The 26,442-nt window shown below is 40.3% G+C and overlaps 1 protein-coding gene across 1 annotated transcript in view; it reads left to right on the forward strand.

Annotated features, from left to right (window-relative positions):
• ADK (adenosine kinase) overlaps positions 1 to 26,442 on the forward strand; it is a 115,184-nt gene that overhangs the window by 42,024 nt on the left and 46,718 nt on the right. The window contains exon 4 of the mRNA XM_042458443.1: positions 2,495 to 2,665. Within this exon, the coding sequence (XP_042314377.1) occupies positions 2,495 to 2,665 (171 nt within the window). The remainder of the gene's footprint in view (positions 1 to 2,494; positions 2,666 to 26,442) is intronic.

The following is a 26,442-nucleotide window of genomic DNA, read 5'->3' on the forward strand; positions in this document are numbered from 1 at the left end:
AAATTAGTGCTTGTTGCAGTAATATTATATGCTCTTGGTTGACATATAGTTTCTAATGTGCATATGCACACAGTAATAACAATAAGTAGTTTATAATCAAGCTCACTCAGGCTGTGATGTTTTTATTTTAAGAGAAAGGTGAAAGACTTAGTTTTTAAAACATTATTTGTGCATTGTATGAATGTTGTCCATATTTATTCAGTCATCAGCGTTAGCTATAATCATCTGTACCTTCAAATGCACACACTTGTTTTATGTATGATTAATTTATTCAGGAATTGTGTAATCTTTTTTAACTTGAAATAGGGAAGGCAGAATAAATAGTTCAAACTTCTGACACACTAATTTTAAAAAATGGATTATAAAAAGATGATTTCAAAAAAAAGATGAAGAGAAGGAAAGAAGAGGGGAAAGGTGAGAGGAAGAAAAGTACATAGGATATGATTATGCACTAGGCATAGATTCTGATTTTGATTTTGATATATATTGTATTGTATTTTATTATTGTTAGCCGCCCCGATTGACCTCAAAGGGGCGGGATGTAAATAAAATTCTATTATTATTATTATTATTATTATTATTATTATTATTATTATTATTATTTGCTCCAGTGGTCTCCAAACTGTGCTCTTTAAGGGATTTTGGACTTTATCTCCCAGAATCCCAGATTATTAGTCAACATGGATGAGGCTTCTGGGAGCTAAAGTCCAAAATCTCTTAAAGGGCATACTTTGGGGACCACTGCTGTACCCCATCTTTTTATTTGAGGTATTTGCAGGTCCATTGCTCTTTGTCATTGAGGTTTTTTTGTGGTAGGACTTTCCTAGAGATAAGATAATGCTGTCTTGATTACCTAAGCTTTCAAATACATGGATTGTGGTGTTGTCCTAATAGGCAGACTATAACATCAGCATTCTACTTAAGTAATGTTATGTATTGAAATTTGGGGATATTTGACATGCCATAATAAACGTGGTTTTGTAAACTTTTCGGCTATTTCATTAACACAGTGAGTCCACCTCATTGATGAGCTAGCAATCTCTGGATTGGCCCATCTGTGGATCTCCATGCCCCATATTACCCAATGGCAGTGCACTGACATGTGCATGGGCATATCACAACCTATTGAATAAAATGGGGTGTGAGCATCCAGCACACAGCTGCAGGGGGGCAGTTATCAGCCCTTGGTTTAAAAAAATAGAAAGTGTCCCCTTGCCTTGCATATTCTTCTGGGTAAGGCACACAACAACAGATAACTGATGAAAGAGGGAATATCTTTCTAAATTTATAAACTACAGAGTTATCCCATTTGTATCCCATTTATTCATTCTAGGAAAAATGTTTTAAAAATCCAGTTCCAAATTAAATATTCCAGTGGAAAACCAAGTTTATTCAAACATAAATTGCCAAGTAACTTTATCTAATGCTTTTCCAGCATCAAGTAAGTAATGTCATATCTTTTGATATTGAAAGCAATTGAAAGCAATCACATTTGTAACTAAACTTAGATTATTGGCTTCCTGACTGTGACAAGTAAAATCTACTTGGGCTGGATATTAGATTTTGAAGCAAGCACTGAAACTAGTATTTTGACATCAATATTTAATAGACTGATCTATAATTTGCACACCTAGTACAGTTTTTGCCTAATTTTAGGAATAACAGAAATAAAAGCTTCATAGAAGAATGTTGAAAAGAGCCAGACTTTAAAATCTTTGAACAGTTCTGTTTATGATTTGTACTTTTCAATGGGGAAGCTCTCTTAATCCAGGGCTTTTCCATTTCTCATTATTTCAATGAAACTTTTAATCCCTTCAATTCATAAGGGAACTACCATAGGTCCCTTATATCACACATCAGTTCTACAGATTTAAGCTTGGGGGGTAGGGGTGGGTGGAATCCAAAGAGGGTCTACAGGGGCAACCCTTGCAGAACACATAATAGTCTATTAGAAATGTAATAGTGATGCCAACTGAATAAATGCTTGCTGATTGATCAGATTAAATGACAGTCAAATGCACCCTGATGTAGCACTCCAATTATGAAGCCTCTCATGTTTTGCAAACCTTGGTAGAAGGTTTCTTGGCAATAGGGCAGAAGTAATAGCAAGGTCAGATCTTCGTTGCTAGGGTGGATCTGTTTTTCTCCTTGGAGGGAGCTCTTAGGATATCTTTCCAGGCATCATGGTATGGCCATGGAAGCAATAATTCATGGTTGTTTGGTTGTTTTAAAAATGAGAATTCAAAAATACTGTCTCAGCAACTTGGACATTCTTTCTCTTCTGTTTCTGATAATAAATGGTATTTATTTAAATTAATAATAACATTATTTTAAGATAGATCCAACAAACTTGAAATATGTTTTCACCTAATATTTGTGTCCAGATCCCTGTTTGGGTAGAGTGATATGCCTTCCCCCCCCCCCCCCAAAAAAAAAAGCTATTATATTACTTGGAAAATCTGTAAATAAAAATATATTTTGCATTTGTTTGCAGGGCTTCTTTTTGACAGTGTCACCAGAATCCATTTTGAAAGTGGCTTCTCAGGCTTCTGCACACAACAAGATATTTACCTTGAATCTTTCTGCACCATTTATTAGCCAGTTCTACAAAGAGCCAATGATGAAAGTTCTGCCTTATGTTGACATCTTATTTGGAAATGAGATGGTGAGTGGTTCTAACTTCAACTGCAAACATTTTAAACACATGATCCTGTTCTTACGTAATATGAATATAGATGTATGGAAAAGCCAGCATGGTGTAGTGGTTTGAGTGTTGAACTAGGACTCTGGGGTACCAGGGTTTGAATGCCTGCTCAGTCATGCAATCCCACTTGAGCATGTCACACTCTCTGCTTAAGAGACAGAAAAAGAGAAACCTCCTCTGAATTAATATTGGAAAGAAAATCCTTTGATATAGTTGTTCTAGGTCAGAGTCAATGTGAAGACGCATAATAACAATGTAGATACGGTATATAGTTTTTCTTTTTGTAAAATATATAACCTAAAAGTGGGGTCTAAACCATTCCTGGAATGTGGGTGGTTGCCTGGTATGTCCAGGCAGCCAGATATGAACTCTTTATAGAAGCTGGTTCTTGTTTTCTATAGTTCCCCAAATTCTTGCCAAAGGTATACAGAGGAGGTAGGAAATAACTGAATAAATTGATCATTCATATTTGCACATCTATTCTAAGCTTTTATTCAGTGGACATCATACTTATTAACCTTGTTAGAAATTTCTGTTGTTATCGTTTCTGTCATGGCTTATACAGACTGAAAGAATGGCCCAAAGTTTCCTACTTAGTTAGAAATGTCTGTCATGTACTGTAATTCACACTAAATACACTAAATGGAATAGAACTGGATTTGGTGATTGGGTGATTATCATGTGGCTCCCATTCTTCCTGACCATTTTTGCCTGTCCAATAAATGGAATGAGATTTTCAATTCCAGAAATTTCTTCTACTAGTTTCGTATATTTCTCCTGAAGAAGGCCATGGAAATACTTACATAGGTTGAAACATGTTGGGCTTGTTCAAAATAAAAATAAAGACTATTTAGAGAGCACTTGGAGACATATATCCTATTTATTTCCCATACAGAATGCAAGAATGGACCAGAGGCTCCTACTTAGTTAGAAATGTCTGTTGAATGCTGTAATGCACACAGAATAGACTAGGGTGAATAGAACTTGAATGGATGCCTGGGTGATTGTCATATGACTCCTACCTTGTCTATTATGCTCTTTGCAACTCTGTGCCTTGTCCACTTTAGTGTTCAACACAAATGGTAGGAAAGAGAAGTGATCATCATTCTGTGGATTTTCCTTTCATCCACATTATTAAACCGGAAGTGACTTATACTGTATATACTCATGTATGAGTCTAAAAAATTGACCCAAAAACCTGAGTCAACTTATCCATGGGTCAGTGTGAGTACTGTACTTGAAAACTTATATTTAAAAAAATCCCCTGCTAAAAGGCAAGAGTGTAACCGTCCTAAAAGCACTAGCACCTTCTACTATCTCATTCTTCCAGGCTTTAGTGTGAACACAAACAGTTATGCCTGCTGAAATTTTGTACATTCTTTGCATTGTTTTCCTTTGCTTCATCCTTTAGGTCCTTTTTTACATGCTCCTAAGTTTTACCCTTGACTTATCCATGGGTCATATCAAAATCCATAATTTTGGCCCCTAAACCTGTCCTCAGCTTATACATGCCAGTTAGTTGTTGTCTAGGGCTTGAGAGTAGAGCACAGAAACACAGCTCACTAAAGAATGTAAAGAATGCACATCATCTATGAAATAAAAACTACTGTGAAGTTAGTTTCAAATATTATGCTTTTGAATATCCTACTTTATTAGAAGTATGATTATGATTTATTAGCATATAAATGCTCTTTTTCTCATCTGTTCAAATGATTCTGAAAATGATGGCAATAGCTCAGTAGCATTATCTGTTCAAAAATTTGAATTGATGCTTTGGTCTTTTCTTCAGAATCTTATTTGTATGCCATCAAAATACATTGCTTAGCTCGTTGATATTTATTAACTAGACATCAGATAATAAATTTAACATGAGCTACTTGGTTTACAAGTAGTTATTACTCCTAACCATTTATGGCCATTCTGTAGTCATTTCATACCAATCCATGACAGGAGAACTTGATTATTGCCATTTCTTTTAATTACTGTACTGTTAAATTTAGTTTTCTAATAGTGTCATTTTGCAAATGGTTCTCAGCCATAATACTTTCCAACCCTACTGTAATCACTGAATAATTAACCTACCAGGATTTAAACACACTCAACTTTGCCTCAGGATACTTAACACTCAAATAAGGTCAATTATCTCCTGATGATAACTGCTTTGTCACAGGTTGTTGTTTAATCTATCTGCAAAACTGTTCCCTTCAAATACACATTTTCCAGTCCAAGGTAACTTTCAGTACTAATCATATATATTGGGGAGGGGAACAGGGTGAGCTTTAAAAATTAAATCTAAATGTCAAATGAAATGTGCCTTATGCACAAAATGCCACTGTGCTATAAACAGAAAAAGAACATGAGCACCAGAAGATGGATTATTAGGTAGCAGAAGTTATGGCATGTCTAGACTGGTACACTAGGGCCTGGTGCACCAAAACTGGTGCAAAAGACTGACCAATATTCCTCTATGCTGCTGCAGCTTGCTATACTCCATGTCATTTTTAACAGACTGTGTACGGTCACTATCTAATACTTTGAACTGGACTTGTAACTACAGAACGATTGGTGCAAATACTGCACAAATGGGAACTGGGGTGAGAACATTTTTTTCTAAAGATAAATTTCCTTGCACTGGATATCTAAGTTAGAGCCATTTTCATAAAAGGTAATGCAGAAAACAGGACCCACATCTTACCAAAAAAGTAACAAAATAATTTTATATATATATCTATATCCCGCTCTTCAGCCAAAAGGCTATCAGAGCAGCTTACAAATTGTTAATTAGACATTAATTAGACCCTCAGGTTTACAATCTAAAAAGACGACACAAAAGGAGAAGGGAATGGCAGTGGGGAAGGGGGAAAGTCCAGCAGATCTTCTCTCCCTTGGAGGCTTGGACCGTGGCAGATGGACTAGAGGGAGGGCCCTTCTTCTTACTCTGATTAGGCCTGATGGAGCTGGCCTGTCCTTCTCTCCCTCTGGATGATGATAGATGGAGGGAGGGCCTTCTGGATGAAGGTGGAGGGAGGGAGGGCTTTCTTTGTTTAGGCAAAGCCTGATGGACCTGGCCTGCCCTTCTCTCCCTCTGGATGATGGTGGAGGGAGGGAGGGCCTTCTTTAAGGCAAGGCCTGATGGAGCTGGCTTGCCTTTCTCTGCCTCTGGATGATGGTGGATGGAGGAGGGCCTTCTTCTTTTCAGGCAAGGCCTGATGGAGCTGGATTTTATTTATGATGGAGCAGTTATCATCATAAAAGAGACTGTTGCCATGAGGGCAGGTCTGTTTGGTTGGTAATGAAGGACCACACCCCACCATGATTTGCAGTTGCTGAAGTATGTGGATGTGGAGAAAAGGCAGAGTGAGCCTGGCAACAACCAGCGGGAGCTTAGCCAAGAAAAGGTGAGGGCTACTCTCAGGATCGGCTATGAACAGGCTGAGGGAGTCATGTGTAGATAGATAGGGAATTGGATAAAATGAGATAGGGAGATAGGGACCAAGCTTAAAGGTTTATTTGACTCTGAGCGTGTTTTATTAGCCAGGGAGGCTGAGGTATACTGCTGACAGGGGCAGTTGGACAGGGGTTTTGAGTACCCAGGTTAAGACTAGGAGAGTCCTTGGTAAAAGGTATCCAGAAAAATCCTGAGAAATTACAGCCAGGAAACGGCTGGGGAAACCTACCATAAACCATTTGAGTGCTGTATCAACTCTGAATACCAAACATAAGAAAGATACTGTAACCAACCATCTTGTAAATAACATTTTTTTTTTTTGGTTCAACATGTGGTCACTTGAGGTATTTTAAGAACATATAAGTAAAACGCTACCAGGAATTAATAATACTTTTATTGCTGAGAACACTCCAAATATTGAGTGCTCTGTCTTCCTAAAGAGTGGCACCTAAACAAGGAAAAGTATGGAAAGAACTTAGTATGTGCATGTGTAAAGACTGTAAACTAATGCTTTATCTTTTTTGGATGGTTTAGATATAAAAAATGAATTTGAAACAACCCTTGGAAAAGTTTATTTTTGATTTAATTTTAAAATTTTAAAAAATTGCCTCATACAGAGCACTGTAGCTCCTCATGCATTCAAAATATAAGATTAGAATGAAAGAACAGGTTCCAGAGACAAGCACCTGAAATGAAGAAATATTCTTAGTAGTGTCAGTTACTTAGTTCTGACCTTAACTGCATTGTGATGAAGATGTTTCTGAAGAGTCTGTTAGAAATGTTTAGTTTATAATTACAGTAATTACATTTCCCCTGTCATTTTTTCAAGAGGTACATATGATTCACTTCTCATTTTATCTTTACAATAATACTGGGAGGTAGATTAGTCTGAGAGGAAAAGTGACAATCCCAGGATTACCCAGGAAACTGAATGGCTAAACTGGGAAGTTCCTTAAAGTCCATTTAACCTAGTAGTGATATCTGATGGCAGTATCCAAAGGTGATCTTTCACTTGTAGAGCACCCGGAACAGTCCTACACTGTAGTCCCTTTTGCATCCTCAATGAAATCTGGAGATTTGGGAAAGGCCTCCAGATCCAGCTTTCAGATGGAACAGAGGCTTAAAGAGGGAAGGGGCAGAATTTCTTCTGCATCCACTGAAAGAACACTATTGTCTTAAAAGACTACAGCTTTCAGATCTGGCACAAGGGGCGGCACGTCCCATTCCAATGAATGGGGCACATGCCCGTGGTGTGCCGCCGCGCACGAGCCCCATTCAAATGAATGAGGCTCCAGCATAGGCGGAATTCACCTTACGCGGGGGGCTGGAATGGATCCCCCGCGTAAGGAAAGGACCCACTGTATTTGCCATTTCCCCACCAAACGCTGGCCTTTTTGAGTATTTCATAGGGCATTTTTAATAGATCCTGAAGTTGATACTGGTTTCTAGTTCTGGTTTCTGGTTTATATATAGGAATATATGTATGAAAACATGGTGTCAGCTATGTTTCTCTAACCAATAGTGACATATGAGACAGATATGTACGTGCTGATGTCTGGTTTTCATTTTATTGCACCATAAGCAAATAGAAGCCTGTAATAACTGCCTATAAAAAGGAGATGGGGTAATGTTCAAGGCTGCCTTCAATTACTAAAAACAAGGATAGATTTAATTTTTAAATCTGCTTTAACTGGCATGGCTCAGTGCTATGCAACTCTGGGAATTGCAGTTTGCTGTAACACTAGCGCTCTCTGACAGAGAAGTCTAAATGCTCATAAAACTACAATTCTCAGAATTCCATAGCATTGAGCCATGGCAGTTAAAGTGATGTCAAACTGGATTATTTCTGCAGTGTGGATGCAGCCTGTGATCATCATTGGTCCTAAATTACATGAAATATCTGATAAATTTTGCTTGGTTGAAAAATACCCCCACCCTTTTACCATTTGTAGCTCAGCTTTGCAGCCACCATTGTTAAAACCCTTGCTGTTGGGAATTGTCTGAATCACTCTGGACCTAATCATACCACAACACATTTCTGTATGATTCATCTTTTTAAATTAATCTTCCTATTAAATCTGTGTTACCTTGATTGCTGCAATAAAAAACCTCATGTAATAGGTATTCTGGCAATTTATCTAGTATGTTGGGAATGAAATGTAAAGCTCCAGCCTGGATCTTTAAAATACTGGACGTTGCTTTCAGCCACTCACATCACAAGCTGTTTTAGTAATGCAGGAACCATCTTAAAAGCCAATTTTTCCATAATGAAAAAAAATTTGCTTTTGCTTCTAAAGAGAAGAGAGCATTGGTATGGAAAAGCTTTGCTTCTTAATGATAAAGAGGTTTTCAAGTGGATGGCCTATAAATTGAGAAACATACTTATCTTTCAGTTTTCATATTTTACCTACTTCTCAGACAAAGAATTTTTTAAAATACTTATTTGGTTTTATGGAGGGTCATATAAGATAGAGGAGTTATGAAAATACTCTGCTGAGGAAGTGTTAGGGACACTTTTTGGCTGATCCATCCATGGCAGCCTTTTCTAAAGGAAAGCAGACCTGGCCTTGTGGCCTTGTTATATCCAGACTGGGGTAGCATTCAATCCAGGTTAACACCACTTTAAATGTCACGGTTCAATGCTATTGAATTCTGACAACGGTAGTTTGTTGTGGCATCAGAGCTCACTGACAGAGAAGGCCAAATGTCTCACAAAACTACAGTTCCTAGGATTCCATATCATTGAGCCATGGCAGTTAAAGTGGTGTCCAACTGGATTATTTATGCAGTGTGGATGCAGCCTGAGTTAAAAGTTTGGACGATTAGGTTACCTGAAGGACATACATTTAACATATGAACCACCCAAGCCCTAAAATAGGATTTTGAAGTCCTGTCCCCCTAATTTTGTTATGGAAGTAGGAATTACTGAAAAAATAAAATGGTTTGGCAGCAAGAACAGCTTTTTTATGGTACTAGTAGAATTCTATGAGTGTGTGATAGTTGCCCTCATTGTCATTACCTCTTTCTATGTCTGCAGATTTGGCTACGTTCTTTTAAAATGAAGTTTTTCACTTAAAACTTGTTTCTCTCTAATACCCATTCCACAAGCAAGATTTGCATGGTTTCTAAAGAACTCAGTGTGCTCCTAGGTATTGGGATGGATGGATGGATAGATAGATAGATAGATAGATAGATAGATAGATAGATAGATAGATAGATAGATAGATCTCCCCTTCCACCCTGAATCATTAGAATTCTTGGTGGCTCAAAATAAAATCAGTATGAAAAATTTAAAACTTAAGAAATAAAAATAGTTTAAACATTCTATAAATATATATAAAACCATTTTAAAATTTTAAAATGTGAAAAGTTTTCCTCGCCTCCTTCATTTTTCTCTATCTTTGCCTTTTGTCCCCCTCTTTCCCCACTCATTTTGCTTTCCACCTACCTGCTGCTTCAGTGGATGACACACTTTAGAAGGCAGGAGGAAAAGTGGAAGAACACATTGCAGGTGGTTAGACTGCAACGTGGTTAGATTGCAAGGAAGGAAGGTCTTGAATTATGCAGGACATGATCCCAGCTCTTGATAGTCAGGGCTCTCGTTCACAGGGTTACCTTACATTGCCATTGACTTGGTAGAAAATAACAGCAAACGTTATTCGTTCAGCTATACTTTTGAATAAATATAATCATTATCACCATTGTCAGTCATGCTTGATAATTATTGAGTGTTAAAACCATCAATGTGATTCAGATTCTGTTATTATTTCTATTCAGACATGAGTCCTGTTGAGTACAATGAGGCTTACTCCCCAGGTAACCGAATATAAGTGAGTATAACAATTAGTAAGAAAAGATAGGCACAGGGAATAGTCAACAGTTCGTTTAAACTGGAGATGTCATGGGCTAAATTTGGAATTTCTGGGACTCTTAGTGATTTTTGAAGACAGCGCTTCTTGGTTGTGATTGGAGAAGTAGAGAGGATACAATAATTCAATTGTGCAAAAAAATGTGCCACATTTGCTCCAAGTCACTCAAATAATTTTTGCTTAAGAATTCTCCACCCATGATTTGCTGGCTGGTCTTTTTAGTGTCCACTTCTTATTGTGCTTGCAATAGATCAATACCCTCTAAATGCCCTCCTGACGTGCAATTCTGTGGTCAATGTCTGGCAGATGTTCACTACAGAGTTGCACTGGAGGACCTTGAGATTCCCAGAGAGGTGTTTTCTCAGGTAAAAACATAGTACAGTGGTCCCTTGGCTTATGCGGGGTATCCGTTCCGGACTCCCCATGTAAGCCAAAAAAAAGTGTAAGCTTGAGTTCCATTTGATTGAATGGGGTTTGTGCTCGCCGCGCACGCGCCATTCACTCTCCTGTCACACGGCTTCGGCGTAATCAGGAAGCCGCGTATGGGGCACTCACCTATAGTATGGGCACATTGTATTTTCATTAATTGTGTTTTTTCCACATTCACGGGTGTCCTGTGCCCCTATCTCCAGTGAATGTGGAGGGATGAGTGTGCATCACTCCTTATTAACCTTCCATAAATGTGACATTTGAAGGGTAAGTGAAGTGTACATATTGGTGGAGATTTATGAAATACTGAATATGGGAAAAGGGGCTGAGTATTATTTTTTTTAAAGTGCACTTCAGATGTAACCAATAATGACATATATGGTAAACACATTGTTGACCTGGTATTAACAGTGTCAACCTCCATTATATTTCATATCCAATAAATCCAGTTGTTCTGAAAAAATTGTAATTTAAGTCACAAACAGATTAATGTAAATCAATAAATGAAACAGTTTCACTTACCATTATTAGTGGCACCTAATTAATTCCCCAATTTCTAACATTCAGTATAGACAAATTAATTTTCAATCCTGATGTTCCCAGCACTGGCTTTTTTTCGTGAACGAAGATTCAGGAAGGACACATCCCATGCTTTCTACAAGTGTGTTGATGACTAAAAAGGCTGATGTGAGATAAGTCCGGTTGCAGAAAGCACAGCAGAAAGTCTCCTTGGGTGATGTTTCCGGGTTGTGGTTCTTTCTGCAGTGTCGTTTCTCTTCAAGACTCGTTCGGCGTGAGCTTTCAAAAAAGGCTGCAGCATTGTGGATAGTGCGTCTCCATGCCTCCCGCTGCGAGGCCAGGGTGGACCATTGTTGGTGATCAATTTGACCGAGCTTGAAATGTTGTTTCAGGGAGTCCTTGTATCTCTTCTTTGGAGCACCCCTCTTATGCTGACCCGTGGCAAGTTCACCGTACAATACTATTTTGGGGCAGCGATGGTCCTTCCTCCTAGAAACGCATCCTGCCCAGCACAGCTGCGTCCTCATTAGCATGGCCTCAATGCTAGTGATCCCTGCTTGCTCAAGGACAGCAACATTTGTCACATAGTCAGTCCAGTGTATATTTAGAATTGTGCGTAAACAACGCTGATGAAAGCGTTCGAGGAGTCGTAGGTGTTGGCGATAGGTGACCCGTGTTTCAGACCCATAGAGGAGAATAGACAGTACAATGGCTCTGATTTTTGTGCTTCGCCTTAGGTGTTTGTTACTCCAGACTCTTTTGTGAAGCCTTCCAAATGCACTATATGCTTTTGCTAGTCTGTGATTGATCTCTTTGTAGTGTTCCTATTAGCTCTAAAGCCGCATTGGCTTTCAGAGAGAAGTTCTTCCGCAATAGCAGGAACTAATCTGTTCAGGAGTATCCTTGCAAGGATTTTTCCAGCAATGGAGAGCAGTGTTATACCTCGATAGTTTGAGCAATCGGATTTTGCTCTTTTTTTCTTGTACAGGGTGATGATGATTGCATCTCAGAGATCTGATGGCAATTCACCTTTTTCCCAGCAATTCACAAGGAGCTCATGGAGTTTAGCATGGAGTACGTGACCTGCGTATTTCCAAGCTTCAGGTGGAATTCCATCAATCCCAGCAGCCTTGCTGTTTTCATCTGCTGTATGGCCTTAAGGGTCTCTTCCAGAGTGGGAGCTATGTCCAATTGCTTTTTCATTGGTTGTTGTGTCATATGTTGAATAGCTGAGTCTTGGACTACTCAGTTGGCACTAAAGAGGCTTTGGAAATGTTCAGCCCATCGGTTCAGAATGGAAACTTTATTTGTAATTAGTGTTTGACCATCTGTACTGTATAGGGAGCTTTGGACCTGGTATTTAGGTCTAAACACTGCTTTAAGAGCTTCGTAAAATCCTCTGGAATCACCCAGATCTGCACAGTGTTGTGTCTTTTCTGCTAAATTAATCCACCACTTGTTCTGAATGTCTCGGAGTTTTTGTTGGAGTTGACTACATGCGAGGCAAAAGGATGCTTTTTTTACATGGCAAGATGTCTGGGCGAGGTGTGCCTGGTGGGCAGTTCTCTTCTTTACCAACAGCTCCTGGATCTCTTGCTTGTTTTCATCAAACCAGTCTTGATTTTTCTTGAGGGAGAATCCTAAGGATTCTTCCGCAGATTGCTAGATGCTGTTTTTGATATGTTGCTACTGGGCTTTTTCGGAGATTAGATGTATCCTTCAAGCCTATGCAATGGATTTTTCTGGTGGAGCGCAGCGTGCACAGAACTAGCCTCACCCTTTAAACCAGAGGTTCGACTGTTAAGGCCTTGACAAGCATGGATGGTGGCAGTGAGGTCATTGGGTCGTAGGTTTGATTAGAGTTTCCTTGTCATAGATGGTTGACCCTACAGGATTAGACAAGCATCATCTGCCCGGGTTTGGGATTAGAGTTTTCCTTCTCCTAGGATGGTTGCCATAAGGCTAGAGAGCCCATCCTGCCCTTTGGCGCTCTTTGTCAGACCCTTCGGTTGTGACCTGTCTGGCACGGGAGGCCCTACCGGTGGCTATTATACCACTGCCAGCATACCTCACAATTTCATTATGGTACGCAAGCCTCTCCCCCACCGCATGTCTGGCATGCATATGTCGTCATTGAATAAAATGGAGCATGGCAATCTGTGGGTGCTCAAATCCACAGATACAGTGGGCCCTCACCTTACGCGGGGATCCGTTCCGGATCCTTCCGCGTAAGGCGAATTCTGCCTATGCTCAAGCCCCATTAAAAACAATGGGGCTTGTGCGCGGCAGCGCAATGGGCGCACGCACCCATTCAATTGAATGGGACGCGGTGCCCCTTCCGCCCCGTGACTTGAGCGCATATGCTCAAGCTGTGTAAAGCGTGCCCGCATATGGCGCGGGCGCGCTGTAGTTAGCCCGCTCATCCAGTAGGTCCACCATAATGCTTTGTATATATAAGGAACGAGTGAGAATTGATATGAGCATAATTCTTTCTTAATGGTGCTACCCACGCTTTATAGTTTGACATACAGTCTCTCTACTTTAATAGGCAGCTTCAGAACTTATGTTCTAGGGTGTCCCTGCAGGCTTACAAGAGCGGATGAAATACTGAGTTTGTCTTCTTGCTGAGATAAACTGTATTCAGAGATACCAAATATTTATTTCTGCATTTAAGTATTTTAAAGAAAGTGCCTTGTTGGAGTTCTGAGGTAGCAGCCACTTCCATGGTGGCTCATTGTTTTATGAACCTATTTATTTCAGTGTTTGCTCTGGAATCACAGTTACCATAGTAATGACTTGTATTGCCCTAAATCCTATAGTAGGCTTGAGAGACAAAATAGTGCATGGTACCTGAACTGTGATTATTTTTACATGGAGCTGGATGTAAAAGGTAAAGATAAAGGTTTTCCCTTGACAAGATTGTCTAGCTTTGACTAACTATAGGGCACAATGCTCATCTCCGTTACTAATCTGAAGAGCCAGCATTGTCAAAGACAACTCATGACTGCACAGAACGCTATTGCCTTTCCACTGAAATGGTACCTATTTATCTACTTGCATTTTTACATGCTTTTGAACTGCCCCACTCACACCCAAAGTTATTTCTACAGTTGAGCAGCAGATAATAAAACTAGGAGACATTGCATCATATTTGGGAAACCTACCTAAAATGACCACTCCAGCATCCAGGTGAGATGCTGGCCCAAAAAATTGGTTACATTTTTGGCCAAAATAGGGTAGAGGAGCTCACAGCTACCCCCAAATACATAGACATTTGTTTTTTGCTTGAGTTGTTTCAGTGTTGTGAAATGTCTTTCTCTCTGCCCATAAGTACACCTGTGAATCTTGGAAATTTTTATTCCTTCACTGGAATTCCCCTAAAACAGTACAATACTGTTTATATAGTGGGTCCTCCATATCAGTGGGAGTACAGTTGCACCTCCCCCCATGGGTGCTAAAAAACAGATGATAGCACCCCATATTACAAAGTGATGGTGATGTGAACACACACACTTCAGCAGAACCAGATAGTGGCATCCCTGTACCTGGTGTCACTCAGGTATGGCATGCCGCGGGAGGACCCGACCAGGTGTCACCCCTCTTCTTGGGTGTCATCCAGTATAGGCTGTACCACTGCACCCCCTAGTGACACCATTGGATCCAAAGCTCACCAGTGGGAAGCGTCCATTGCACTAAATATGCATTTATATCTACTTGGATAAGGATTAAATGAGCAAAAACTCCATCAGTTTGCAAAACACTGATTTGAATATATAAAATGTTAAATGAGGGGGCACTGAGTAGAAAGCAGGTATTTACTTTTTGGAAGGAAAAAGTGCTGGCCCTCCACTTCTGATAGCTACATGTCCAAGACAGTTCTGTGCAGAGCAAGAATGTTCTGTCTGTATTGTACACTTAAGATTCTGTGTGCTGTGCATGAAACCATATCCTTCAAAAATGTGCATATATTTATTGGCATCTGGATTTTCAGTATTTTGTGGTAAGTACAGATCCCAGGTTTGCTGATACAGAATTTTTAACAGCGTACTCTAGATCAGAAACAAAACATTAGTTAATTAGCAAGCATGTTTTTCCTAGAAGCAGGAATTCAGAGCGTTTGCCTCAGCCATTTACAAGTTGTTTTTCTTGGAAAGAGTCAAGTATTTGAAAATAGTGGAAAAGGGGGCCTCTAATTTCCTCTTCTGCTAGGGAAACCAGAGGCCCACTTCTCTCATATACTTTAGGAATATTTCATTTTTGCCTTTGAGAGTGTATAAATAAAGCCTACTGGCAGAATTTACATTATCTTTGTACCTAAGCCAATTTGTAAAATGGCCATAAAGTTAAATCATGTAATTGAAAGGGCTATTTAAACATTAATTGGTAATATGATATGGAGCTGCTCAGCATTCTCTCTCGTCTAAATCTAACCAGTATTAATAGAAACTTTTAAGACATTTGCAGTGTACTTGCAACTTGCTTTAAAGCCAGCTCCCAGAGGGCCTGTAGCCAAAAAAGAAACAGAAAGGAAACCCCTAGCTCACAGAAAGAAGGGGGTGCAATTGACACCAAACCTCTTTGAGCACTATTGTGATCTTATTTCTTTTCTCTGTAAAACAAACAGAATTGTTTCATAATTACCACATCTTCTGGTTGTTGACTTGAAATAAATTATTATGAAGACTGATTATATGGCAGTGCCTTGCTATTATAATATATCTAGAACAATTACTTTATGTGTTCCCCCAACTTTGTGGGTCCCCCCCCCACCTTGTAGGAAAACCTCCCCCATCACCACTCTGCACACAATGCTTCTCTCCCTCCTGCCTGCAAACAACGATGCTAGATGTTGATATTAATGACCAGGGAAAGTGGTTTAAACTTATGTCGGTAGTGGAAGCAATGGTTCTGAGTGAAGCAGCTTACACAGGAAGGCCTAAATAGGAGAAAATGTTTGGATTAGAGCCTGTCAAGAATATTCCCAATTGATGTCATTTTGACCATTTTTAATCTGGTTTCTGGCCTGGGTTTGGAACTGAAATTTAAAGTGCCTTTGTTACTTTCATCATCATTAAGTAAAAGCCTCAGAAAACTACATGATAGGGTCACCTTAGGGTAAGCATACATCTGAAAGGAGTTGAAGGTAAGCAACAACAACAAGTGATAGTCAGAAGAGCTACACTAATTTGTCCCCGCCAGATGTCCCAGCAGGTTTTGATTAGCCAGCCTTTCTTTCTGGACTGTCTCTCCCGGCTGAACTGCAGGGAGCATCACTTCTACATACCCTGAAACATTTCTCAGATGAAAACTGGGAGTATGTCTACACAGGCCATTTGCATCAGTTTCATATCACCCTGTTCACACAGGGCCAGGCCAAAGGCCTAATTCAACTGTGAACTGTCTACACGTAGAAAGGGCAGTTCCACAGCGAATCTGAGCCATCCTTCCCTTAATTTTTTAATTTAATTTTTTTTTTAATTCACAATTTGCTCCACATTTTCCCAGAAAATCCAGAGCACTTGGGAGGGACACCAGGTGGCTCTTCACGCAGCATCCCACAGTACTTGTCACCACCACTGCTGCCAATGTGGGTTGCTCTCACTGAGGTCACAACAAGGTGCCCAGATATGATTGACACTGGGTGCCTCATTTCTGACCTCAGAAGGAGTGACTCACGGCAGTGGCTGCAGGCAGTGCAACAAGGTGCAGTGTAGTCAACATTGCCCCTGAATGCACAGATAACCGGGGGGGGGGGGGGAGATTCAGGACCGCTTTAGAACCAGAATGTTCCAGAGGCAGCCCAGAATATTTCAGCCAGTGCAGACCTGCCCTGGGACACTTGTGGTCAAACAACATCAGAGTGTCTTCAAGATGACAAAAGTTATGAGGAAGAGCACACAAGCTAGTATAGCCCCCAGCAGTTTGCTTTTGTAGGAGCATCCTGGGAAGGGCAATATTTGCCCCCTGCTCTTTCCATGCAGAGTTAATTGATCACAAGCTACTTTTGCCCTCTGAACTCGGTTTGTAGCAATTAAAATATGCTCAGGACAAAGGAGGAGAGAGAAGCAGAGTCATTTGGAAAACAGCTGAAAAAAATGGGACAACAGAGGATTAATCAGAACTGTCCTTGCCAAATTGGGACAGGTGGAGGATATGTCTCTAGGCCTACCTAGTGGGGCAGGTTCATGTCAGGACAGCTATCAGACAGATGCTTTACATCATGGCTCTTTGCTTAGGGAGCTTCACGATGTTCCATTTCGTCTCACATGCATTTAAATATCTACTGAAAAAATTTGGGGAGGTGTTACATGCAGAAACAAAGGCCCAGAGTCCAGAGGCCGCTCTGGTCACGATCGGGCCAGAACCACAGTGACCGCATGGCCCATTTTCAAAGCGGGCCACTGACGCAGTCCCAAGCCAGTCACCAGCAGTGGATTATATCTTCAACTCTTTGGGCTGGCTTTTCCCCATTAGTGCGGCCTGGGAGCAGCTTCTGGCCACTTTGGGAGCATGTGTCATGTAAATGCCATGCCCCACAGCAGCCGGAAGCCACATTATTTGGTCTGTGTGTTTCAGGCCAATGTCATAAGTATGCATACAAAAAACCAATAAAAAATAAAACACTTAAAACCAACAGTTAAAATACAATACCATAAAACCATTAAAGTACACTCATATGAGTGTATTCTTTAAAATATATAAACTTAAAAGTCATGATTTAAAATTGACTGGGTAGCCTTGCCGGAAGAGATGTGTCTTTAATGTTAAATACTGTTGGCGTTTTCAGCTGTTCTATCTCTTCCAGCAGGTCTTTCCACAGTTTCAGGACAATAGATGAAAAGATCCTCTGGGAAACTGTTGCCAGTCTAGTCCTGGCCAGTTGGAGCAAACATTTCCCAGAGGACCTGAATGTACAGGGCAGATTGTATGGGAGAAGGCGATTTTGTATGTCACCTGGACCCAAACTATGTAATGAGATACTGTTTGTTGGGAATCAACTTAACATTTGTTTTCAGTATATAAGTCCATGTTTCAAGTTTGAAAGTTGGCCCAGTTTATCCATAAATTACAAAAGATGAGGAGAGAGATGTGAAACACGTTCATTGCAATTAGTCACAAATACTTACCGAACAGAGACAGAAGAAAAAGGACTTCAAAGAAAAGGTAACCTGTGAAATCAGGCCTCTTATACACTATAATTTTTTAGTCCTCATTTTATTACTCTTTCCAATAAAAAAAAAAGGCTTAAGTCTTTTTGCAGTCACTGACATTATTTCAAACTTTTTTTACTTATTAAAGTTCTCTTAGATTAGATTTAATGGTTCTTTCTTACTGTGCTAATTTGTTTTCAATCTGCTGTATTTTTTCCTTCTAATCATCCTTCACCAGTTTCCATTTCAGTACTTTTTGAAATGTAGCATTTTATGTAAAAAGCAACATTTCCTTTCCTTTGTGCATTGCCTTGATTTTTAAAACAGCCTCATCGTTATAATAGATTTTTGTGGGTCATGGTAAACTGTATGCCAAAAACATGTGAGAGATAATGGACTGGAGAGGAAGTTCAGATGTTGTAGTTTTTATAGTTTAGGGATATAAAGTATAGATCTATATAACAGGTTTTTATTCCTCACAGGACTCTAAAATGATCCAGAGGCATATGGCTGTTACAGCTATTGCAGACTATCAGACTAGCATTTGGCTTGGAGTGATTTCTTTTTGGATATGAGCATCTGAGAAGAAATTGTGATGGTATTAACAATTTCAGTAAGAAAGTAATTGTTAATGAGATAGAGGAATAATAACTTTTCAGACCTCAGGAAAAAAGATTCCACCTAAACATTAGGAAAAATTTCCCAACAGTAAGAGATGTTTGACAGTGGAATATGCTGCCGCAGAGTATGGTGGCAATTCCGACTTTGGAGGCTTTTAAACAGAGGCTGGATGCCCATTGAAAGTACTTTGAATGTGTATTTCTGTATGGCAGGGGATTGAAGTGGAGGTCTCTTGTGGTCTCTTCCAGCTCTATGATTCTATAACACTTGTCCAAACTAAGGAATGACCTGCAAAGTGTTGCACTCTCATTCTTTTGACTTTGGCCTACTGGAGAAACAGCAGTAGACACTCCAGTCTCTGCTGCTTAGACAGCATTTAGCATGATACTTTCTAGTTCTTTTCCTGGCTTTCTAAAACAATGTTCTATTATGTTATGAATCAGCACACCCATAACCAAGAGTATGAACTTACAGTTTTCACAGGGTAAAACTACAAACACATTAGGCAAAGAAAGTGTAGGTCTAGCGCGTATCAAGGGGATAGTAACATTCAACACTTCTTTGTGATAATCTATCCACTCCCTTGGCACCAGATGTGTTCTCCCCTATGTTTGAGGCAATGACTCTTATCTGTTCTTTTTGAGATTATCTCAGGGCTTTATGAAGGGGCTGGCTTTCTGTGATCCCTTGTCTATAAAAAATAGAACCCTTCTTGAGGTATGAGTCTTTCAGGTTTGTTAAGAGGCATGATTATATTTAAAATATAGCTACTTTTTGTTAGTCATTAGCTGAGTCTAATATATACCTGTAAAAATGCTTAAGTCTTTCAATACTGGATATATATTCAGGTGGGGCCGTGTTGGCCATGCAGGAAAATACAACAAAACCCAGAATCTACAAAACAGTGATAACTTTATTGGGCCAATCTCAAAGTATAAAACACATCATGCAAGCTTTCAAAGCTTCACTGGCTTCTTCATTAGGCAAAGATGTTAAAAATCATACAAGAGAAGAAAAATGATGATGCTAAAGTCACAGGCCTAGCTTTTCTGTCTCTGCATATAGGTCCACTGTGCAATTATATTGCTTGCATACAATTTGAATTGCCACTTTAAAAGGCTCCATCCTACAGGATTCTGGGATTTTTAGCTTTGTTAAATATCTAGAATTCAATGCTAGAGAGGGGTAATGCTAGGATGGGTGACACCTGAATTGACACAGATACCTGTGAAAAGGATCCAAGAGCCTTAATAGATCACAAGCTAAATATGAGTCAAAAGTACAATGTAGCTGCCAAAAAAGCCAATACAGTTCTATGTTGCATCAACAAGAGTATAGTGTCCAGTTAGAGGGAAGTAATAGTACCACTCTATTCTGCTTTGATCAGAGTTCACCTGAAATATTATGTCCAGTTCAAGGATGATATTAACAAGTTGAAACATGTCCAGAGGAAGGTGACCAAAATAGTAAAGTTTATGGAAACCAAACCCTATCAGAAACATCTTAGGAAGCAGGGTATGGCCTACTTCCCCTTTTTCCACTGGCTTTCAGGAATAAAGATGGCAGTGGACCTAATAAGAAGACTAAAGTTTCCCATTTTGGCGGCAAGAAGACTCTTTTGCTAAAGGTCTACTTGGAAAGAAAGGTCTGCTCGAAGAGATTCAATGATTTTGCACCTTCAGCACACATAGTGTAAGTAAAAGCATATTGTAATTGACTGTAGGAGTTCAAATTCTAAAGTATCTGAATTCTTTAAGGCTCATCTCAAGATAAGACATTGTTGTGTGGTTTAGGCCCTGTACAAACCAGATTGAAAGGCCAGCCTGAGGGCGGAGACAGGACATCACGTCCAGATGACACACGCCCTGACTCCTTCCTCAGGGTGCCATGATGCTGCGCGCCACTTCACACAGCGCACGATGGCATGACACTCATCCAGCACTGCATCCATACGACGCAGCGCTGAAGGAGCACCATATAGCCGTGCTACCGCACCTATGGCACCCTTTCGAGAGTATGAAAAGAAGGCTGCTTTTTGTGGCTCCTTTTTGTGCCCTTGAAATGCTGGATCGGAGCTGAGGCATGAGGTTGCCGTAGCCCCGATCCAGCTAGAAAAGGAGCGGTCTGGCATGCCCCTTACTGTACCTTCTATCTTTTAAAGACATCCCATGTCACATCTGTAACTGGGAAGCTATTGTTTGCAGGCTCCAGCCATGGAGTGAACCACCCTTACCATGCTGTTGCCACTGTTTTTATCTTCTTTAGGATGATTAGAACACAAGTTTTTATTTCTCATCTAGTTCACAGTATTTGAGAGTATATAAGGCTTCTACAGGCAAGTATTAGTAAATTCCTAATAGGTGTGCAATTCATTGTGACACTAAATTGGCATTCTCTGGTTTCCTTTAAAAAAACACTTAAATACCATAAGATGTAAATTTTAATACCTGTATATCTGTTTCTGTATCATGCATAATAATATCCCCTAAATCTACATATCTGTCTGTCTGTCTTCTGCTGATTTGCTGTGGCAGTATGGACAGGAAAGGAACCTTTGAATAAATAAAAATGAAGATTAGAAAATGTGAGTCCTTTAGGACAATATGCAGCCTTATACATCTGCACAGAACTGGCATAAATTCCTCCCTCATGTCTGTTCCCTTAGCAACTGCACAGGGAGCATTAGTGCTTAGCCCTTTTTAGGAAACCATAAATGGCTTTGTGGCATCAGGAACCATTACACCAGGAATGTACAACCACTAAGATCTGAGGGGACACACCAGCCCAGCCCTGCCCTAGAATTGACAAGCCTACCTCTACGATCCTCTAGCCATTTGGGGCTAATTTAATCTCACTGCTTCCATTTGGAAGAGGCGGGGGGACAACTTAATACAGGTCTAGGAGTGATCGAAATTGGCCATTTGGGCTCCATTCCCACTGGGCATATAAAGCGATGTATATCACTGCGAGTCTGGATTGGATCAAGTTTCTGAGTCATATTCAAATCAGGTCCATTATTCCCATTACAAAAGGGAGCAAACGGACTTGTTTTTTCTTTACCCATGTTCTTGTTCCCATTGATATACAGTGCTCCCTCGGGTTACGAAATTAATTCGTTCCGCGGCCGCTTTCGTAACCCGAAAAGCCTTCGCAAGCCGAAAACCCATAGGCGCTAATGGGGAAAAGCCGCGTTTCGTGCGAAAAAGCGCCGAAAAGCACCAAAAATTTTCTTCGTAACCCGAAAAAACATTCGTAACCCGGAACAGTTATTTCCTATGGGATTTTTTCGTATCCCGGAAATTTCGTAACCTGGGTATTTCGTATCCCGGGGTACCACTGTACTGTATCTACGTTGTATTTTGACACAGGTTTTTTTGTTCCCCGTTCCCATTGCCTTTCTGGAACTGGGTTTTTTTAAAAGCTGTAAATCAAGCACTGAGAAAGATGGCTCTGGGGGGAATTTGAAGAGAAAAAAAGTTGAGGGGTTAGATAGGTACATAAAGAGAGAGGAAATTGTATTTCTTAGCATTCCTCCTTTTAATTTTTTATTTTTTTGGAAGGGTGCTTAGGCAGCCTAAGGCCCTTTTATTACAGTTGGGAGCCTTGGGGTTTTCCAAGGCAGAAAGAGGTGCTCACTTGCAACCCAGTGGGACTCCTCGCAAGCAAGAGCCTCAGGTCCAGCATTCCTGCCTCAAGAGGATTTGGGGGAAGGCTTTTCCTTTCCAGTAAGCCCCCACAAAGCTGAGGAGAGCCTGAGTGAGGAGGCTCTTGGCCTCCATAAGTCTCCTCCTGAGCAGGGGGACCCTTCTTCTTCAAACCACCCTAATATGCAGCAGCCAGCCACCCCTTTTCTGTCTCAAAAAAGGAAACAAGGCTGGAAGCAGGAGCCACGTTCAGGGTTTTGGTTTCTCTCTCTCTCTCTCTCTCTCTCTCTCTCTTTCCTTTCCACTCAGAAAAAGTTTCTCCATATCCCTTCTCCTCTTTCCTTTCTTTTCCCCTTCCTCTCCAAAGAATCCAGTTTAACTTTCTTCTTTTAAAAAAAAAAGTTTTACACACCACCGGGGATACACACACGAACGGGGGGGGGGGGGGGGGGGGGGGGGATGGTGCCAGGAATGCCTGGAAAGAGAACAAAGCTGGTAACACCCCCAGGACAGCCCCTTGCTCCTCCCCCGATTTGGACACCCTTGTCGTTCCCATTAGTTTGCAGCTGATCCAATACGGCAGCTGCAAAAAAAACCTCTGGAAAAGTGGTGTCAGGATAACCCAGGTTATCTACCGCTGATTCGGGTTTTAGTTTGAAAAATCGATCAAAGTTGGATCGAACGTGGATTCAAATGGGAACATTTTTCCTTAAACAAGGATCGAACGCGAGTTCATATGGGAACGATGTTCCTATAATCGGATTCTTGATTCGATTTATAGCCCAGTGGGAATGGGGCCTTGGTGTCTCTGTATCTGAGTACATAGAATAGACTTTTGTGGCACATGAGAACCTTATACTCATGGAAGAAAACATATTTGCAGGTCACGTCTTTTGCAAAGATGTCATTATACAAGGAAAGATAATGCGTGAGATCATTGTATCTCATAATCTCAGTTGAGCCCTGATTTCTCTTTCAGCTGTATGATAAAAGGCAAATTCTTCAACAAATTGCAATACTGTATATTTCTGGTATTAAAAGTTCCATATTAGCTGTAGGTTGAATTGCGCTCAGATGAACCTCAAAGTCTTAGGCTAACTGGTCTACTTTAAGTTAGGTCTGGGACTTTTCAGGTGAAGCAGAGTTCTCTCCAAAGCTCACGGTTTCGTTCATACTTTAGAAAAGTGGGATATATGTATGTGCGTGTGCGTGTGAATACACAAACCCAGCATGCTTCTGAATTACCTACTGCTGTTTGTTGTTATTATTATTCCTACTGTTAGGCTTTTTGTGTGTGACTTTAACATTAGGCATTTATGATGATGATGATGATGATGCTTTATTTATATAGTGCTGTAGATTTGCACAGCACTGTACATACAAACAATAAAATAGATAAGAGTAAACCTGCCCATGGCATACAATCTAAGAAATAATAGCATAATAAATATAAACAATACAAAACAATACAGGAAAGGGTTCAATAAAACAGGCAACAAATTAAAAATGTCAAATGTCAAATAATAGTCACGCAATGCCTGGGAACGCTTCTCTGAAACCACAACACAATAAGTCAAAGAAAGAAAAATCTAACAATTCTCTAGGGAACAAAGGAGTAAATGCAGACAGGAGAGGAGAAGCTGGTGGCTGATAAATCTAATAAAAAATCTTTAGTCTTCACCTTTCTTCTGACCAGTAATCTCCCCCATTCAATTAACCCTCAGATTTAGATATAAAACATATTAATGTTTTATTCCAAATTAATTTCATTTGTTTCTTCCTTGAAATTGAGCTTTCTGTGTATAATATAATTATACCCTTTAGTATTTCCTGTACATCCATTAATTCAGTAGAGATCAAGGTTTCAGACATTCAAGAAGGAGATGAAAAAAGAAAAAAGAAGAGTACACTCAACCTTCCACATTAGCTGCAACAATAATTTTGTATGCCTCAAGTGCAGTGTCTAAGTATTTGCACTAAATAGTAGACCAGAATCTTTGTTCTGGTAAGCTGCTTCATTCCACATGCAACATGAAATAGAGAAGCTGGACTACCATAGTCACCATTCCAACCCGAAAGACATAACTTGTTGGAATCAGCAGAGAGGGAAATGTGATTGTTATGCTGTCCACATTTTTCTATTGCATTGAATCATAGAATCATTGAGTTGGAAGGGGCTTAATGGGCCGTCAAGTCTAACCCGCTGCTCAGTGCAGTATCTCCAGCTAAAGCACCTGCAGCAGGTAGCTGTCCAGCCTCTTTTTAAAGACATCCAGAGCCCATCACCTCTTTAGGCAATTGGTTCCATTGTCAAACCAATCATACTGTCAAGAAGTTGCTTCTAATCGAAATCTAGCCTAGTGTAACTTCAAATAATTAAACTTGGCCCTAGTGTCTGAAACAGCAGAGAACAGCCCTACCCCTCTTCTCTGTGCCAGCCCTTGAGGTATTTTAAAAGTACAAACATGTCTCCCCCTTAGTCTTCTCTTCACCAAGCTGAACAAACCCAGCACTTTCAGCCTTTCCACCTGTGTTTTGTTCTTACCTCTTATCATCTTTGTTGCCCTTTTTTAATCTGCTCAAACTTGTCTATATCCTCCTTAAAATGAGGTGCCCTTAGATGAGGCCACACAAAAACTGAATATAGTAAAACTGTTCCTTCCCTTAAGTTAATTGGGCAGGATACAAATACGTTATTTATTATTATTATTTATTTAAGTTGGAAACTACGTTTCTGTTAATGTAGCATTCATCTTCTTTGCTGCAGCATCAAAATACTGACTCGCGTTCAATTTATGATCAGCAATAATCCCAATGTCCTTTTTTTCCATGTAGCACTGCTGAATCATGTATCCCCCATCCTATATCTGTGCATTTGATTTTTGTGATCTAAATGTAGAATTTTGCATCTGTCTCTATTGGATTTTATTTTATTAATTTTCAGGTGTGTTAGCCACCCCTCCCAGTTTTGTGTCATCTGCAAATGTGATAAGGATTCCCTCCACCTCATCATCTAAGTCATTGTTGAAAATATTGACGAATAATAACCCTAAGACAGAACCCTGAGGCATTTCTCTTAAGACCACTTTCCTGCTTGAAACAGTCATTGATGGCAACTCTTTGAGCATCCTATCAATTTTGGCTCCATCTGACTGTGTTCCCATCTATTCTTCATGATTTATTTGGCAGATTTGTTCTTGACAAACTCATGCTGGCTCCTACTAATCAGTGCATTGTCAACTCCTGGGGAAAAACCCAAAGCAAAATAGTTACTGTGTAGTTCTGCTTTTCCATTGTGATCTGTTAGCATTTTACCATTCTTTTTGAACAGTGGCCCCACTGTCTCCTTGCTCATTTTCTTGCCTCAGATATATCTTGGGGGGGGGGGGGGTATTGGTCCTTGCTTGCCTAGCCAGCAACTCCCGGGATTAAAGAGGATCAGTTTGGATTAATTCCCCACTGTTAGATTGCTTACCCAAAGCTCACTTTGAGATTTAATTTTTGTTGTACTGTTTCTGCAAAGTTAGTCTATACTTGTGCTCTTCCTTGGTGACTTGTCTTTCCTCCTGTTCTGTACATATACACTCGGCCCTCCGCATTCACGAGGGTTAGGGTAAAAAAAAAAGTCTGAATAACTCCCAACCCCCCATGGAAGCCAGTTAAAGGGAGGGGTGGGCAGGAAAGAGGAGCAGTCACGTGCATTCCTCTTTTCCCCGCCCTCCCATCACTTTAACTGGCTCCCCACCCCTTTCCCGGGTGGATGGGTGCCTGCTTTGCCCAAGCACCCATCCACCTGGGAAAGAGCCTTGGAGGGGATTGATCTATCCCCTTCCCTTTCCTAGGCAGATCAGTGCCTACCTTACTCAGGAAACCATCCCGCCAAGAAAGGGGCAGGGTTGGCACTCGCATCCTTCCTAGATTCTCCCTCATGGGCTTTTTCCAATTGGGGAAAAGCCCAAAAGAGAGGAGGAAGAAGAGGAGTGCACATACAGGTGGCCTTGTCCTCACAAATAATCAAAACCATGAGCGTCAAAGCCGTGAATGTGGAGGGTCGAGT

Source organism: Sceloporus undulatus, chromosome 3 (genome assembly GCF_019175285.1).
Source record: "Sceloporus undulatus isolate JIND9_A2432 ecotype Alabama chromosome 3, SceUnd_v1.1, whole genome shotgun sequence".
Taxonomy (NCBI): Eukaryota; Metazoa; Chordata; class Lepidosauria; order Squamata; family Phrynosomatidae; genus Sceloporus; species Sceloporus undulatus.